General features: G+C 39.9%; 2 protein-coding genes and 1 long non-coding RNA gene across 3 annotated transcripts in view; 2 read left to right on the top strand and 1 right to left on the bottom strand.

Annotated features, from left to right (window-relative positions):
* Nucleotides 1–14,877, top strand: part of YWHAQ (tyrosine 3-monooxygenase/tryptophan 5-monooxygenase activation protein theta) — a 40,111-nt gene extending 25,234 nt beyond the window's left edge. Inside the window, exons 3-6 of the mRNA XM_043604573.1 lie at nt 7,824–7,947; nt 11,117–11,280; nt 11,481–11,576; nt 13,797–14,877. Coding sequence (XP_043460508.1) covers nt 7,824–7,947; nt 11,117–11,280; nt 11,481–11,576; nt 13,797–13,856 — 444 coding nt within the window. The 3' untranslated portion in view covers nt 13,857–14,877. The remainder of the gene's footprint in view (nt 1–7,823; nt 7,948–11,116; nt 11,281–11,480; nt 11,577–13,796) is intronic.
* On the top strand, nt 1,778–2,306 carry LOC122497486 (copper transport protein ATOX1-like). Its single transcript, XM_043604581.1, has one exon. The coding sequence runs from the start codon at nt 1,929–1,931 to the stop codon at nt 2,133–2,135; it is 207 nt and encodes a 68-aa protein (XP_043460516.1). The 5' UTR covers nt 1,778–1,928; the 3' UTR covers nt 2,136–2,306.
* On the bottom strand, nt 3,040–6,284 carry LOC122497489. The gene is made up of 2 exons (XR_006301129.1): nt 3,798–6,284; nt 3,040–3,550 (listed from the first exon to the last, which is right to left on the bottom strand). It is a non-coding gene; the product is annotated as an uncharacterized LOC122497489 (long non-coding RNA).
* Nucleotides 14,878–16,370: the final 1,493 nt, after the last annotated feature.

Raw genomic sequence — 16,370 nt, forward strand, 5'->3', positions numbered from 1 at the left:
TATATATGTATATATATACACATATATATGTATATATATATGTGTGTATATACACACACACACACACACACACCATTGACTCACTCATTGTTTCTGAACAAGTGTAGGGAAGGCAGCACATTGAGTGAACAGAGCTCAGTGACACTAGACCTCCCTTAGTACATAGACATACAGTCTTGGGTAATGAATGTCCAGCTGCTCACTCATTTAGGTAGAAAATTGTTTTACAATTATCTGAGGCTAAGACCTAATTTTGTTTTATTAACTAGTTAAACACAAAGGGTTCCCTCCCCCCCCCCCCATGGTTTTAATGTATACAAAATTAACCAAGAATGCAACTACTATGTAAAAGTCAAGAGAAGATTTTACTTTGTTTGTAATGACTGGTTAGACTGTTAGTGATACTTGTGCAGACTGTGGAAGTCTGTATCTGAAGGTTCTCATATTCATGGTGATTTCTTAGAGGCAAACATCTGGCTGTGTTATGCTTTACACTTTAGGCGTATAAACATTTACATAGGGAAATACATACTGTTTTACTACAAATTGCTTTTATTTCTCCCTTGTCTTAATGTATATTAATGTAGATTTTAAAAATATGTGTAGACATATTACCTACTAATTTCATTTTAGGATAGTTAGGGACGCATAAAATACTAGTTATGGAAGGGATTATTATCTGAAAGGATAATTGAATAGAGGAGGAGGGGAGCGGCAAAAGTATTAAAGTAAAAGCTCTAAAATTTAGGTCAGTATTGTTACTAAAGATGCTTTGGTTTCATTTTTTGTCATTAATGAGGCTGATATTTATAGTTGGTTGTCCAAATTTGCATCTATTCAGTTGACAAATAGGTGATGTTTAAAAGAAGAAGTTCAGAGAAAGAACTAGTTACATGGCCCCACCTTCGGTTGTCAGTGCATGCTTAAAAGTTTTAGCACCTTCTGTATGATTGTTAAAGGGTCTGGCAAGAAGTTTAATCCCTTAACTTTTAGTATTGAAATAATACTCTGAGCTATGACTAGGTGTCTGCAGGATGATTAGATATCTTCAGAAATGGGGTACTTCTTAAGAATGAAAGAGACAGCATTATAACCGTACGAGACAGCAGGCTTAAGCCAGGCAAACCAGGACATAGGGTCACTCTACTCCTCTGGTACAATTTACTAAAAATTTTTTTTGTTCATTTGTAGAGGTTTGGGATTTGATATAGGTTTGAGTAAAAAAGGTAGGGACCTGAATATAGGCATTGCAACTTGAGTTTGAGCTCTTACTGATCTGATCTGCCATGTGATGTCACACAGCCTAACCTATGGGATCCCTCACATTGGTGATTAGCCTCTGTGAAAATTTTTACTTCATTCCTTCATTTTTTTAGTTAGGCACCAGAGCTGGGGTTTAAGACTTAGATTCCAAGACTTAACAGTTATGAATCAGTAACCTTTTTTTAAAGTTTGTATTTATTTGAGAGACAGCGTGAGTGAGGGAAGGGCAAGGCGAAAGGGAGAGAGAATCCCAAGCAGGTTCCATGCTCAGCATGAAGCCCAACGTGGGGCTCAAACTCATGACCCTGAGATCATGACCTGAGTTGAAATTAAGGGTCAGACACTCCACCGACTGAGTCACCCAGGTGCCCCAATCAATAACGTTTTTAAATCGTGCTGGGGCTGGGGGCTGGGGTGGCTCAGCTGATTAAGTGTTAAGTGTCTGACTCTTGGTCTTGGCCCATGTCACGATCTCACAGTTCGGGAGATTGAGCCCCACGTTGGACTCCGTGCTGACGTTGCAGAGTCTGCTTGGGATTCTCTCTCTGCCCCTCCTCTACCTGTGTGTTCTCTCTCCCTCAACATAAAGAAATAAACTTTAAAAAAAATAGTGCAAGGGAGAGAGCCAGCAGAGGCGCCGCGTCGCTACCACCACATCCACAGTCATGCTGAAACACGAGTTGTTTGTGGACATGACCTGTGAAGGCTGCTCCGGTGCAGTCAGTCAGGTGCTCAACAAGCTGGGAGGAGTTGAGTTTGGCATTGACCTGCCTAACGGGAAGGTTTGCGTCAACTCTGAGCACAGCGTGGATCTTCTGCTGGAGACCCTGGGAAAAACAGGACAAGCTGTTTCCTACCTCGGCCCCAAGTAGTGAGGGCCTGGACCCTGGGCCCAAGATGGAGCAAAGCGGGCTGATCCTCTCCTGCCTTCCCGACAGACCTGGGCCTGGCAGTCCTACTCAGCAATAGGAGTTCCTACAGAGACCCTCACTTGCCCTGCTCCTCCCTAGCGTCCCTGCAATAAAATCGAGCCACTTTGGTTGTAAGTGTTAAAAAAAAAAATAGTGCAAGGGCAATTAATTGTGCAAGGCATTTATTTTATTAAGGGTAGAAAATATTTCCATAGATTGATAATGTGATAGATGATTAACTAGTCCTTTATGAGATTCAACCCTAGCTGGTATACTTAGAATGGTAATTTTTTTTTTTTTAAGTTTATTTATTTTGAGAGAGTGAGAGAGTGAGGGAGCAGGGGAGAGGCAGAGAGAGAGAGAGAATCCCAAGCCAGCTGTCAGTACAGAGCCCAGCGCAGGGCTCGGACTCATGAACCATGAGATCCTGACCTGAGCCGAAATCTAGATGTTTAATCATCTCAGCCACCCAGGCGCCCCTAAAATGGTAATTTCTGAGAAGAGAAGGCCTTTGGATCATAATATTCTCATTATATAAAGAAACAGTTTTGAGAAGCTGTGATTTGCCACCAGGTCATAGAGCTAATGACATAAATCACTTTCACAAAGGAATCTAATTTCTAAAATCATACATTCTAAAATAACCCAAAGTTACCCTGGTCCTTTATCTTCCTCTCTCTCGGACCCATCCTGTAATTCCAGCCCATCACATGCAGCCTCTGAAAGGTCCCCTCAGCCACCCCAAATCAGGGTGGTTATGTGTGTATAATTTCTTTCTGGATGAAATGTGATTTCCTTCTTGAGTCTTGAATTTTACTTTGATTTCAGTGCCTTGGATTAATCAACCTAATTAGGAGACAGTTAATGTCTAGAGACTATTTTTCGTGCATATCCTGTCAGTGGGGTTGTTTTTTTTTTGGTGCTACATGATACTTGAGGTTGGAAGGTCAGAAAAATGTAGCTCTTACCATTCAATAAATGTTCCAGTTGTTAAATAATCATATTGCCCTGTACGCCATATTAATTATTTGTTTTACTAATTGTAATAAATATCTAACATAAGGACAAATGCTTTTAGGTATTTTTGGGTATTATTAACCTTTATTTTACAGGGTAGGGCTTAGAAATACTACCTCCGGTTTCAGATAGTGGCTCCACTTAATTGTATGACTTGGACATGTTTTTGGACTCCAGTGTGCTTTTATTCGTTGTCACGATGGTTTGTTTAGCTGTAAATAATACATAAAGTGCTTAGAATGGGGCTTGGCATATGTTGAGCATTTGACTATTTGCTGAATGGATGGATGTAGTTTCGGTGGTAGTATGTGCTGATTAAACTGATAAAAATATATGGATAATGACTCTTCATCAGTTACCTACTCTTCTTTTTTTTTTTTTTTTTTAATTTTTTTTTCAACATTTATTTATTTTTGGGACAGAGAGAGACAGAGCATGAACGGGGGAGGGGCAGAGAGAGAGGGAGACACAGAATCGGAAACAGGCTCCAGGCTCTGAGCCATCAGCCCAGAGCCCGACGCGGGGCTCGAACTCACGGGCCGCGAGATCGTGACCTGGCTGAAGTCGGACGCTTAACTGACTGCGCCACCCAGGCGCCTCAGTTACCTACTCTTCTAAATAAATCAGCTTCTTATATAAAGAATAAGCTAGCTATATGATGAGGGACAAGAGCAGTTTATTTTGTCTGTAAACAGGAATCACTTATAAATGAGTTTAAGGTAAACATATTATTTTAGTTTGTTGAATGCCATGGAATATTACCACTGAAGCCAAAGGAATTGTTTAGAAAAACTGTTGATGTGATGGTAGGATTATTATAAGCCAAAATAATTCACTGCTGGGGATAGAATTAGTATTAGAGTTTTGCTTTCTTCCTAGCCTTTTCTCTAAGACATGGGCTTGAAGAGGAATAGTTGCTATACTAAATTTACATCAATATTATTGCATGACAATTTCATTTCTTATACAGTTCTCCATAGCTTTTCTGATACAACCTTTTATTTTTATTGCCATCCTATCTTTATGAGATTAAGCTTATTCTGAGGTCCTTTAGCGTCTCTCAAAGTGACCTGTGTAGTAACTTAACCATTTTCCTCTGATTTTGCTCAGGTTTGCGTTTCTTTGGTTTAGCCCTCAGTTACGAGTCCACCTTGTAATTTTGGGTAGTGAGTACGTGGACTTTACAGATCTCTCAGATTTTCAAAAAAGAATGACCATTTGCCTTCTACCCAAGTCAAGTCACACAGTCAGTGCTGGAGGAACCCCCGTCTTAGCTCTCCAAGCCTCCCAGGATCATAAAATCTGCAGGTCGAAGAGTTACAAAGGGGATCTCCCGCTTAATTGACAAGAATAATGTGCAGGAGAAATCAGCGGGGGAACTTTTAACTACCTAGATGTTAAAACTGATTCTCTTTCTGTCTCCTGACTTCTTACCAGTTACCTTATATGGAAAGATTTTCATATTCAAGTACTTACCGTTTATCATTTTGGTTCTCTCTCTCTGATCCATGTTGAGTTTTTAAAATAATTTTTTAAATAAAAGTTGTACATTTAGACTTTATACCTTTAAGTATAGCCTTTGTTCTGTCTGGTATTAATAATTAATACTGGTATTTTTAAAAGTTATTTATTTATCTTGAGAGGGTGAGCGTGAGCAGGGGACGACGGGCAGATGAGGGCGAAGAGAGAATCCCCAAGTGGGCTCCATGCGAAGCCCGATGCGGGGCTTGATTTCACGAAGTGTGAGATCATAACCTGAGCTGAGGTCCAGAGTTGGATGCTTCACCGACCGAGCCACTCGGGTGCCCCAGTACTGGTATCGATACTACCTGGTAATAGCCATGATCATTTTGGTAAGACATGAAGCAGAATCCACTGTCTTTTGGGGCTAAAATATACATCTCTGCTACTGGTAACATGTGGCAAGACAGAGTTATTCTGTACCTGTTGTTTCCATCCTTCCTAGGGAGCTAGTGATGTGGCATCTGACAAAGAACCCGTAATATCTAGCTGAAACTCCAAGGTGGAAGTAATGTACAAGTGACTATGTAAAAGCCAGCCTTGTCGATCGTATGTCGTGGCTGTGTGCAAGCTAGTAGTCGAAGTTGGCAATTTTAGAAAGGACGAGTTTAGCTCACGAGTGGCTGTGTACTTACTAGTGCAATAGTTGTTCGCAGCTTTCCCGATCGTTTGGAGGCCAGTCGGCCGTCCTCATGAGCGCGCCCACATCTGGCTGCGTGACTGAGGGGGGATCGGTGCTACAACCGCCTTTGTCTTCTCGCCCCAAGTCCTCGCTTTTCTCAGCCTCTGCTACCACACTTCGGCCACGTTCCATCACAGAGTACTACGTCTTAAAGGAACCGAGTAGCTTTTTTTGTGACGCGATGTCTTCACCAGAGCTGGCACCTTTTTGGAGCTCCTCTTTGTGATCTCGTCTTAACTGACTCACTCGGGAGGAGAAGAATATTTTATATTCCAGTTCTCAGTTTGGGTGCAAGCAGAGGTTGTGGCTCCCACAGAATCGATACTGTGTTTGTGTCGTGTAATGCAGCTTCTCACAATCCACTCTCGTTGAATTTTTCTTTAAAGATGGGGATGGCTGCGGTTCAGTTTGCGATTTCAAAACAAGTCCGCTTCTTTGCGGCGGTCCCTCCACGCAAAAGTCCTAAAATCTGGTGTTCCCCAAAAATCGTTTTTAAATTGAAAGCCGTCCGTGATACATACAAATGGTATTAGAGGGAAAAGTTAAAGTAGTACGAATTTCTAAGATTCTGGGAAAGAGTTTCTCAGGTTCATGTTAGCGAATAGCTGTTAAAGTTGAATTGGTGATGCTGAGCAGAAGGAATTCTCACAGCCTTCTCTTTTGAATCTTTTCTCAGTTAAGAGTTTGGTGGTCGGGAGCCAGCATTCGTTTTCACTGTTCCCTCTAGTGTTTGGGTGTGGCCCTTAATGACATCTATTGATTCATTCCTGGCCACAATTTTTATGCGGTTTGCCAGTTTTATAATGTATAGACTCCTGGGGCTTTGTTAGGTAATTTTAAAATTAAAAATTTTGCCTGAGCTTTAGGCCCTTTTAAAATATTTTTTATGTAAACTTTTAAAAAGTAAATTTAAGGATTTAATATATGTTTTCCTGTTCATTTCCGTGAAAATAAGTTATGGATGTAATCATTGCATTTTGTTTAGGCCATTTTTAGTCAGATAAACAATGAGAGAGTTCTTCAGTTAGAACCGTTTTCTAAACTTTTTCTTAGCCTTTTTTTTTTTTTCTTTTAAACTGTAAACAACCTTTTGCTTCTTCAGTAATACAGTTAGGTGAATTTGAAACCATCTTAGCTGGATTCTTCTCTAAACTTCAGTTTTGTATTGTAGTTTGTTTTTTTAATGTTTATTATTTTGGGGGAGGGAGGGAGCAAGCAGGGAGGGGGCAGAGAGAGAGGGAGACATAGATCAATGCAGGGCTCAAATTCAGGAACATGATACTCATGACTTCAGCCCAAGTTGGACACTTAACCGACTGAGCCACCAAGGCACCCTTGTAGTTGGTATTTTTGTATAATGTTAACTGATAATATCTGTGGCTATTTTTCCAGAATGCAAAGATGACCGTGGCCGTTTCTTGCTTAAACTTTTTCACTAGTTTTCACATTGCCTAGATCAGTGCTGCTCAAACTTTGCACAGAGTCAGAAGAGGGGCGATGGCTGGCTGGCTGACCACTGACACCAACCGCTTAACATGTGACACTGCACTGCGCATTGCTTTCTCATCCACTGATTGGTTTCACTCCCAAAACCAACCTGTGAGGTATAGGTATTGGTGTCTTAAAATTTCTATGAGAATTTTACTCTCCTCCATAATATTTATTGCAAAAAGATTTTTAAATTACTTACCATCGAGTAAAATTGATAGTCCACAAAGATCTCTATTCCTATTTGTCTTCTGTGACTTTTTTTTAAAGATTTTATTTGTAAGTAATCTCTACACCCAGTGTGGGGCTTGAACTCATGACCCTGAAATCAAGAGTTGCATGCTCTACTGACTGAGCCAGCCAGGTGCCCTTCTTCTGTGACTTTTCTTCTGGCACGCCTTGTACAAATTCCTCAGTTTGAGAGGCACTAGCTCATTGGATCAAGTGTACATTTCTTTGAGTAAAATTAGGGAATAAAGACATACTTAATTACTAACCCGATATTTTCTTTTGAGTTTATTTATTTATTTTGAGAGAGACAGATGGTGGGAGTGGGGGAGGGCAGGGAGAGAGGGAGACACAGAATCCGAAGCAGGCTCCAGGCTCCAGGCTCCGAGCTGTCAGCACAGAGCCTGACGTGGGGCTCCGAACTCACAGACTGCGAGGTCATGACCTGAGCCCAAGTCTGATGGTCAACTGATTGAGCCACCCAGGTGACCCCAGGCTCTTTCTAATTAGTGTTCGATGTGCTCTAGCTCTACTATTAGAAACTGTGACTTGCTGTGAGCCAAAGCATTCAACTAATGACAACCTTGTGACCCCTGCTCTCAGTCCATGTTTCAAGTCCAAGGTGGTATGGTTGTAGTTGCTGTGGTAATGGTGCCAGTGCATATTGTTGTGAGCTCATATTAGTGCCTAATATTTTATCTTATTTCTTGCAGGAATTGTTGGATAAGTATTTAATAGCCAATGCAACTAATCCAGAGAGTAAGGTCTTCTATCTGAAAATGAAGGGAGATTACTTCCGGTACCTTGCTGAAGTTGCATGTGGTGATGATCGAAAACGTAAGTATGTTTGGTTTATGGGTAAAGTTAAAAATGTAAAGGAAAGGAGGATAAATGGGACCCTGCACCAGTAGTCACTATGTCATCTCCAGGCCCTCTTTAACTTTTTAAAAATCTTGGAGTCTTAAAAAAAAATCTAGGAATCTACGTAAAAGAAAATTAATAATGTTACCTTAGTTTTCTCAAAAATGAAAACAGTCATGAATTGACCTTATGTGCTGCCGTTTTTGAAAAATTAAACTCCTAAACTCTGATTATAATCTGATAAGATATTTTAAAAATATCTTTAAAAAGCTTAATCTTTTATGCTTTAGAATTTGGCTAAGTGTATTTTTAGCCCCCAGTCATTTGCACATGCTTTGAGTGATTCTGTTGTCTCATGGCCCTTAGTGTCATTATACCTTACAATTTAAGATAATTGGAAATTACATACAGAATATAGAAACAAGATGTTGTACTTCTTCTGTTTGACGTATTAATTTATTAACTACTACCTGTTCTGAAGGATCATCTTGTTAACTAATTATAACTACATTTCCGAGGAAGAGAGGTGAGATGAAACTATTATTGCTCGTATATAATTTGTCATAGAAAAATGTAGATACAGAAAAAGAGAGTAACTGAATTGCCAGTCTTGTTGTTTAAAAAAAAAAAAAATCGGGGCGCCTGGGTGGCTCAGTCGGTTAAGCGTCCGACTTCAGCTCAGGTCACGATCTCACGGTCCGTGAGTTCGAGCCCCGCATCGGGCTCTGGGCTGATGGCTCAGAGCCTGGAGCCTGCTTCCGATTCTGTGTCTCCCTCTCTCTCTGCCCCTCCCCTGTTCATGCTCTGTCTCTCTCTGTCTCAAAAATAAATAAAAACGTTAAAAAAATTAAAAAAAAAAAATCAAAGTGAATGTATTAACACTGAACTCTGTCTCCCTGGAATATTAGTAGTTAAGTATAAGGCAGGTCCTATAACTAAATTTTGTGTATGTGCCTGCTACCAAATTTATCAAGTTCTAGATAGAAGCTTCACTTAATTCCTTATTAACAGTAGGTTCATTATTTTAATTTTGCCCCATCCAAAAAGAGTGTGCCCCTTCAAATAGTTACTGTGGCTTCCTGCCTGCACAGAGTTACTAACTGAAAGTGGGACAGTGTGACCATGCCAAATCTCAGTGTAGTTGAAGATACCAAGAGAAGACTGTTGTAGTCTGCTGTAATAAAACTTGCATACTAAACTTAATATTATTGATGTATAATTTCTGTTGCCATAAAGATAAGCAAAACTGAAAGTGACAGATACTTGCAAGTCAAAGGGGGGGGTCTTTGGGAGACTGGGACATAGGCCCAGCCTTAGTCTGATGATTTAATCCTTTCTGGTTCGTGGGCATTTCTGGTCCTCTCCATAGAATACTCTAATAGTCTATAGTCTGGGATTCGTAGATAGTCTATGTTTACAGCCTAGATGCTGAGACACCTTTACCGCTGCTCATTGTATGTAGTACTTCCTTACGTGCCAGTCAGCGGGAACTCCTTCGTATGTGGGGGCCATATTTAGATCAATAAATATGCCATTTCAGAGGACGGAAAATGCACATATTCAGGCCAAAAAGGGCTAACTTTAAATTTCTGTTAGGTCAGTATTTCTTTTTTTTTTTTTTTTTTTTTTAATTTTTTTTTTCAACGTTTTTTATTTATTTTTGGGACAGAGAGAGACAGAGCATGAACGGGGGAGGGGCAGAGAGAGAGGGAGACACAGAATCCGAAACAGGCTCCAGGCTCTGAGCCATCAGCCCAGAGCCCGACGTGGGGCTCGAACCCACGGACCGCGAGATCGTGACCTGGCTGAAGTCGGACACTTAACCGACTGCGCCACCCAGGTGCCCCTGGGTCAGTATTTCTAAAGCTGTACTGGACCAGTGGTCTCGTTGAGAAAACCTGCCTGCCCCTCTGAACGCATGGATACAATCAGATTAGTGTCGGTAATAATTACTGAACAGTTTTTTCAGGAAGGTGACATTTTTATTAGGTCAGTAATCCACCTCTGGTCAGAGATTTTGTTCTATATGTTGACACTTTCTTATTGCCTTTCACGTAATACCTCTTTTGATACCAAGAATCAGTATTATTTTTACAAATCACAAAAATACAGATATTGGTGGTGATGATCTTTGTAAAGTGTTTTCATTATTTTGGAAAGAGGTATTATAGCCCAGTTTTTTTCTGGTTTTATTGATATTATTGACCCATATCAGTCAAGTTATTACTACTATTTATTATTATTATTATTATTATTATTTTAAATATTTTATTTTTAAGGTAATCTCCATACCCATTGTGGGGCTTGAACTCATAACCCCAAGATCAAGTATCACACGCTCTTCTTGTAGGGGCCCCTGGGTGGCTCCGTAGGTTGAATGTCTGACTTCAGCTCAGGTCATGATCTCACAGCTTGTGAGTTGGAGCCCTGCAGTGGGCTCTGTGCTGACAGCTTGGAACCTTGGAGCCTGCTTCGGATTCTGTGTCTCCCTGTCTCTCTGCCCCTAACCCATTCACATTCTGTTTCTCTCTCTCTCTAAAAAATAAACATTAAAAAAAAAAAAGTGGATGCTCTTCTGAATGAGCCAGCCAGGCAGCCATCAGTCAAATTATTATTATTATTTAATGTTTATTTATTTTTGAAAGAGACAGTGCAAGCGGGGGGAGGGGGTGCAGAGAGAGAGGGAGACACGGAATCCGAAGCAGGTTCCAGGCTCTGAGCTGTCAGCACAGAGCCTGTCGCAGGGCTTAAACCCACGAACCATGAGATCATGACCTGAGCTGAAGTTGGATGCTTAACCAGCTGGGCCACCCACGTGCCCCTCAGTCAAATTATTTTTAATTGCTGCATTTCCAATTAGTGAAATTAAAAGATAGGAAAAAAGTGTCTTAGTCCGAGAGATTGAAAAATCTGGTCACACTCTCTCATGCTGTTTTTAAAAAAGCTGATTATAAGCAAACAGCATTGTAAACTAGTTTTTAAATAGCCTACTACAAGAATGTTTTTGTGGTATAAGTGGCTTTAAGAGAAAACCACAGAAAAATCACTGCTACGTGAGGCAGTAGCGTAAGTTAAAGGTGTTAATGTGCTGCATATTTGATGGATATTTTCAGTGTTGTGCTTGTTTTTTTCCTTCCCTTCACAGAAACGATAGATAATTCCCAAGGAGCTTACCAAGAGGCTTTTGATATAAGCAAGAAGGAGATGCAGCCCACACATCCAATCCGCCTGGGGCTGGCTCTTAACTTTTCTGTATTTTACTATGAGATCCTTAATAACCCAGAGCTTGCCTGCACACTGGCTAAGACAGTAAGTTTCAGATCATTCTCCTAAGTCCTTACTCATACTGATAAGGTCATTGCCGCAAACTGAGAATCTGTGAAAATGAGGCCGTTGAACTTTATTTTTAATGGATAGTAGAGTATAAAGTGGTTGCTCACCTATTCAGTAAAAATGGTTTGTAATTGTAATCACTCTGTGTTGATGCAAATATCGTTTACCACGCATAGGCTTTTGATGAGGCCATTGCAGAACTTGATACACTGAACGAAGACTCCTACAAAGACAGCACCCTCATCATGCAGTTGCTTAGAGACAACCTAACAGTGAGTTGTTCATTCTTTCAATGTTGTTATCCTTTGTCTTTTTTAAGAACAAAAATAGTTATTTCAGTCTCCCTATATTTTGAGTCAGAGCTCAACTTTCTCTCAGAAAATGAACACAGGACAGGTATGTAAGTGAAAGTATTATTGAGTGCTTGTTAGTATTCTGTGTGGGCCAAATGTTCTTTTGTAGGCAGACTTTCAAGTTGAATAGGCGTTTTATTAGACCTTCCTGAGAAGATACGAAGTTTGTAGGAACTCTTAATATTAACGTCATTGACTATTGCATTGGAATGAAGATGTTGATAATTATGTTAATATAGGAAGGTTTTATAGTTGCAATATTTTCTTGTTTTGGATCAATTAGCGACAGCAATTTAGGAATTGTGTAGGTATCTAAGCTTTCCTAAAATCCCGTGAAATGCCTTGTTATAATGAAAATTTACTTTGTGATGTCTTACAGTCATTTGATAGGGAGTGAACCTTAACCTCAGTTGACTCCACTTTTGTCTCTAGGCCAAGACCTGTTTCACTTGTTTATCGTTTTTGTTTTTCTTTTGTTTTTCTCCTACTTCTTGGATAGGCAGACAATGAAGGGGAAAATAATGGGCAAAAAAACACAAATTGAGCTTTACTTAGCTTCTTTTATAGGCTCAAGTAAATTTAATATGTCAAAACGTTTAGACAAAATGTGGCCGAAGGGACTATTCCTTTTAATGTAAGTGTAGTTCTCCCCAGTTTGCAGCTTTATTTTTGCTAGAAAGGATTTTTTTTTTTTTTTAATGTTAGCACCGTATCTGTTCAACTTTGCTGAACAAGGAAATAATGAAGATACTTCATTCCCAGCCATTAGAAATCTCTGTTCTTGTGGGGTAGTGGTAGAAGAACGATCGGTGTAATAGCTTCCATAGAAGAAAAGCAAACTGAGCCGTCATATCTCTTCTTAGGACTATTGTGGGGCTGCCTCTATCTTAACTGGTTTTGTTTTATTTTCTCTCTTAGACAGTTCTTTAGGGATATTTTGTTTCTATTTATTTTAGTTTTTTAACAATAACTTAAAAATTATATACGATTCTTTTCTAAAATTACCCGTAGTCTCTTTGTGTTGATCTAATAGAAATTCATTTTGTGAACTGTTGTTAATAGTCAGTAAAACTTGACTATTTCCTTCTTCACTTCATTGTTCCACCCTAAAATTGGAGAGGTCCTTGGAGATCAATTCTGTTTTAACATCCTAGCTAATTCAAGAATGCTTTCTCAGGGCACCTGGGTGGCTTAGTTGGTGAAGTGTCTGACTTCGGCTCAGGTCATGATCTTGCGGTTCGCGAGTTCAAGGCCTGCATCGGGCTCTGTGCTGACAGCTCAGAGCCTGGAACCTGCTTCAGGTTCTGTGTGTGTGTGTCTCTCTCTGTCTCTCTGTCTCCCTACCCCTCCTCTGCTCATGCTCTGTCCCTGTCTCTCAAAAATGAAATAAGTGTTAAAAGTTTTTTTAAATTTAAGAATGTTTCTGTACATCTTCTTGCCCACTACTGCGTCCTTCTGACTTCCATCACCTGTTCTCGTTTAACCCTTTGCAGCATACAAAATAGGTCTGCTCCTATCTTAATACAGTCACCCTTCAAATATTTGGAAACCGTTAAAATGACTATGGTTCACCTCCTTCCTTAAAAATTTTTTTGCCTTGTTAATTTCATAAATTATATTTCAGTAGTGCTTTCAGGAAGAACATTTGGCTGCTGTGAGCAGAGATAACGTTAAATTCTAACAATACTACGTTTTTTTCCTGAAATTATACTGCTATTAAAAAAGAGCTTTAGGGGCGCCTGGGTGGCGCAGTCAGTTAAGCGTCCGGCTTCAGCCAGGTCACGATCTCGCGGTCCGTGAGTTCGAGCCCCGCGTCAGGCTCTGGGCTGATGGCTCAGAGCCTGGAGCCTGTTTCGGATTCTGTGTCTCCCTCTCTCTCTGCCTCTCCCCCGTTCATGCTCTGTCTCTCTCTGTCCCAAAAATAAATAAACGTTGAAAAAAAAAATTAAAAAAAAAAAAAGAGCTTTAAAAACGTACTGAAGCAGTTTGTGTCATTTTGTAAGTGCATATTGGGAGGTTTACAGAAATACACTTCGGGGGAGGAGTTGATGGTGTTTGGGAGTTTGAGAAATCTAACTTCCAGTCTTTGGTCACAGTGTCTATTGTCTGGATAACTTAATATGATTTTTTTTTTCCTAGTTATGGACATCAGACAGTGCAGGAGAAGAATGTGACGCGGCAGAAGGGGCTGAAAACTAAATGCGTACAGGGTGTCATCCTTCTTCCCCTCAAGAAACCTTTTTACTCATCTCCATTCCTTATTCCATTTGGATTTCCTATAGCAAAGAAACCCATTCATGTGTATGGAATCCACTGTTCATAGTCTTTTCACACTGCGGCTTTGGGAAAACTCCATTCCTTGATTTGTGTTTGTCTTGGCCTTCCTGGTGTGCAGTTACTGCTGTAGAAAAGTATTAATAGCTTCATTTCATACGAACGTCAGTAACTTCCAAACACTTATGTAGAGGACTAAAAATGTATCTGGTATTTAAGTAATCTGAACCAGTTCTGCAAGTGACTGTGTTTTGTATTACTGTGAAGATATGAAAATGCAGTTCATGACAATTTCAAAAGTGTTCTACATAACTTCTTAATTTCTACATTCCCTCCCTTACTTCTTTGGGGGTTTCCTTTTAGTAAGCAACTTTTCCGTGCTCTTCCTGTATTCCTTTTTGGTAGGAATCCAGAAGTATTCGATTGAACGGAAAAGCATTTGGCATTTCTGCGCGGGGGGTCGCAAATTGAAATCCCTCCTGTATCAAATATGATGGAGGTCTTGTGTATCTGTGACAACAGGAAGTTTCCTTACTCATTCTTCATTTGCTGCTGTTTAAGTTGACAACTTCCCTTCCCAATAAAAATTCACTTACACCTCCTGCCTTTTGTAGTTCTGGTATTCACTTTCCCATGTAATAGAAGTAGCATGTTGCTGCCAGAATACAAGCGTTGCTTTGGGCAAATTAAAGTGCATGTCATTTCTTAATACACTAGAAAGGGGAAATAAAGTCCACAAGTCCGAGTCTAAAACGTTAGTACTTTTCCATGCAGATTTGTGCACATGTGAGGGGGCGTCCAGTTTGTCTAGCGACCCTCGTGTAGAGAGTTGGACCACTGTTGTGTGTTGCTAATCATCGACTGTAGTCCCAAAAAAGCCTTGTGAAAATGTTATGCCCTATGTAACAGCAGAGTAACATAAAATAAAACTACATTTTATAAACCACTTACTATGGCTTTGTAACAATTGCATACTCATTTTAAGGGACAGACGAATTTACTACTTTCTGAAGTTTATTGCTACTCCTCTTTTATCTTCTGTAAAATGTAGTGATGCTCGTACCTGCATTGTGACTTCACTTGTCTAGCGGTGCCTGGAAATGGATACAATTGGACTACATGTCTTAGAGTTAGTGTTTTGCCATAGAGCAGTTGTGTGGACCATCTCTTCTTCAGATGTAAATGTTACCCAGTTAAGTGTTACATGGAATAAAGTGGACATTTTAAAACTAGAAAAGTTAATGATGTGAGTATGAGTGCTTTGGTTGGTATTAGAATCATGCTTCCGTGGATATTCAAGCCGAATGTCAGAGTTCCAGAGTATATTACTTGTTTAGTTTTCAAAGAATTCTCTCTCTAAACATTCAGTTGTACCATGAGTGAGGTTCAAATAATTTTTGTTTCATAGTATCACATTGGCTGTTAAACTAGAATGTCTTAAGTGTTGACCTGAGAATTTATTTCAAAGTCAGAAGATAAGCTGAAAAATTCAGCTGCGTAGAATCAGCCTTTATCTCCTTAAAACGTGACTATGAAAAGGTAGAATTGAATGAGACTTGGGGAAAAATCAGTAAGACACTACGTTTTATTTATTTTTAACGTTAATCATTTTTGAGAGAGAGAGAGTGTGTGTGTGTGAGTGAGAGAGAGAGAGAGAGAGAGAGAGAGAGAGAGACACACACACAATCCAAAGCAGGCTCCAGGCTCTGAGCTGTTCGCAACAGAGCCCGATGTGCGGCCCAAACTCATGAACGGTGAGATCATGACCTGAGCTGAAGTCGGATGCTTAACTGACTGAGCCACCCAGGGCGCCCCAAGACACTAGAAAAAACGTTGTGAATTAGAAGAAAGAATCATCACATTGTAACAAGTACCGGTAAGTTCTGAGTAATCACCGAGTTTACCAAAGTAGCCTTCCTTCTTAAAAAGCAGATTATTCTCAGTGTTTAGTCTCAAATTTAAATAAATATGACCTTGCTTTAGCAGAAATCGGCATCTTGCAAAGGGTCCAGCCTGTGTTATCTCCTTTTAATCCTCTGATTCGGGGACTTCTTGCACTAGATGTAGAGGATTTTTGTAGATCTTTGCTGAGAACCTAGTAGGAGAGAAAACCCCTTTCCTCAGGGGAAAAATACATGAATAAAGTTTCTGGTGGAGGAAAGGGTGATAGGCTTCAACTTAAACTTTTTAAATTACTTTCAGACATCAGCAATGTTAAATGTCACCTGCTTTGTAGTTCGAACTTAATTAGCAGGGTGTTTTTTTTAAATGTCATTTAGGTTTTAATAAAATAATTAGGGGGGGATTGCATTCTAACATTGACGAGCATTGGGGATTTCTATTCAACATACAGTGCAGTGAGCTATGGTTTGTTGATTTTAGATTGGAAAAGAAAAACTACTTTTTGATTGGGGGCAGGATTGGTAGAATACACTCATG

This window comes from Prionailurus bengalensis, chromosome A3 (assembly GCF_016509475.1).
Source record: "Prionailurus bengalensis isolate Pbe53 chromosome A3, Fcat_Pben_1.1_paternal_pri, whole genome shotgun sequence".
NCBI lineage: Eukaryota > Metazoa > Chordata > Mammalia > Carnivora > Felidae > Prionailurus > Prionailurus bengalensis.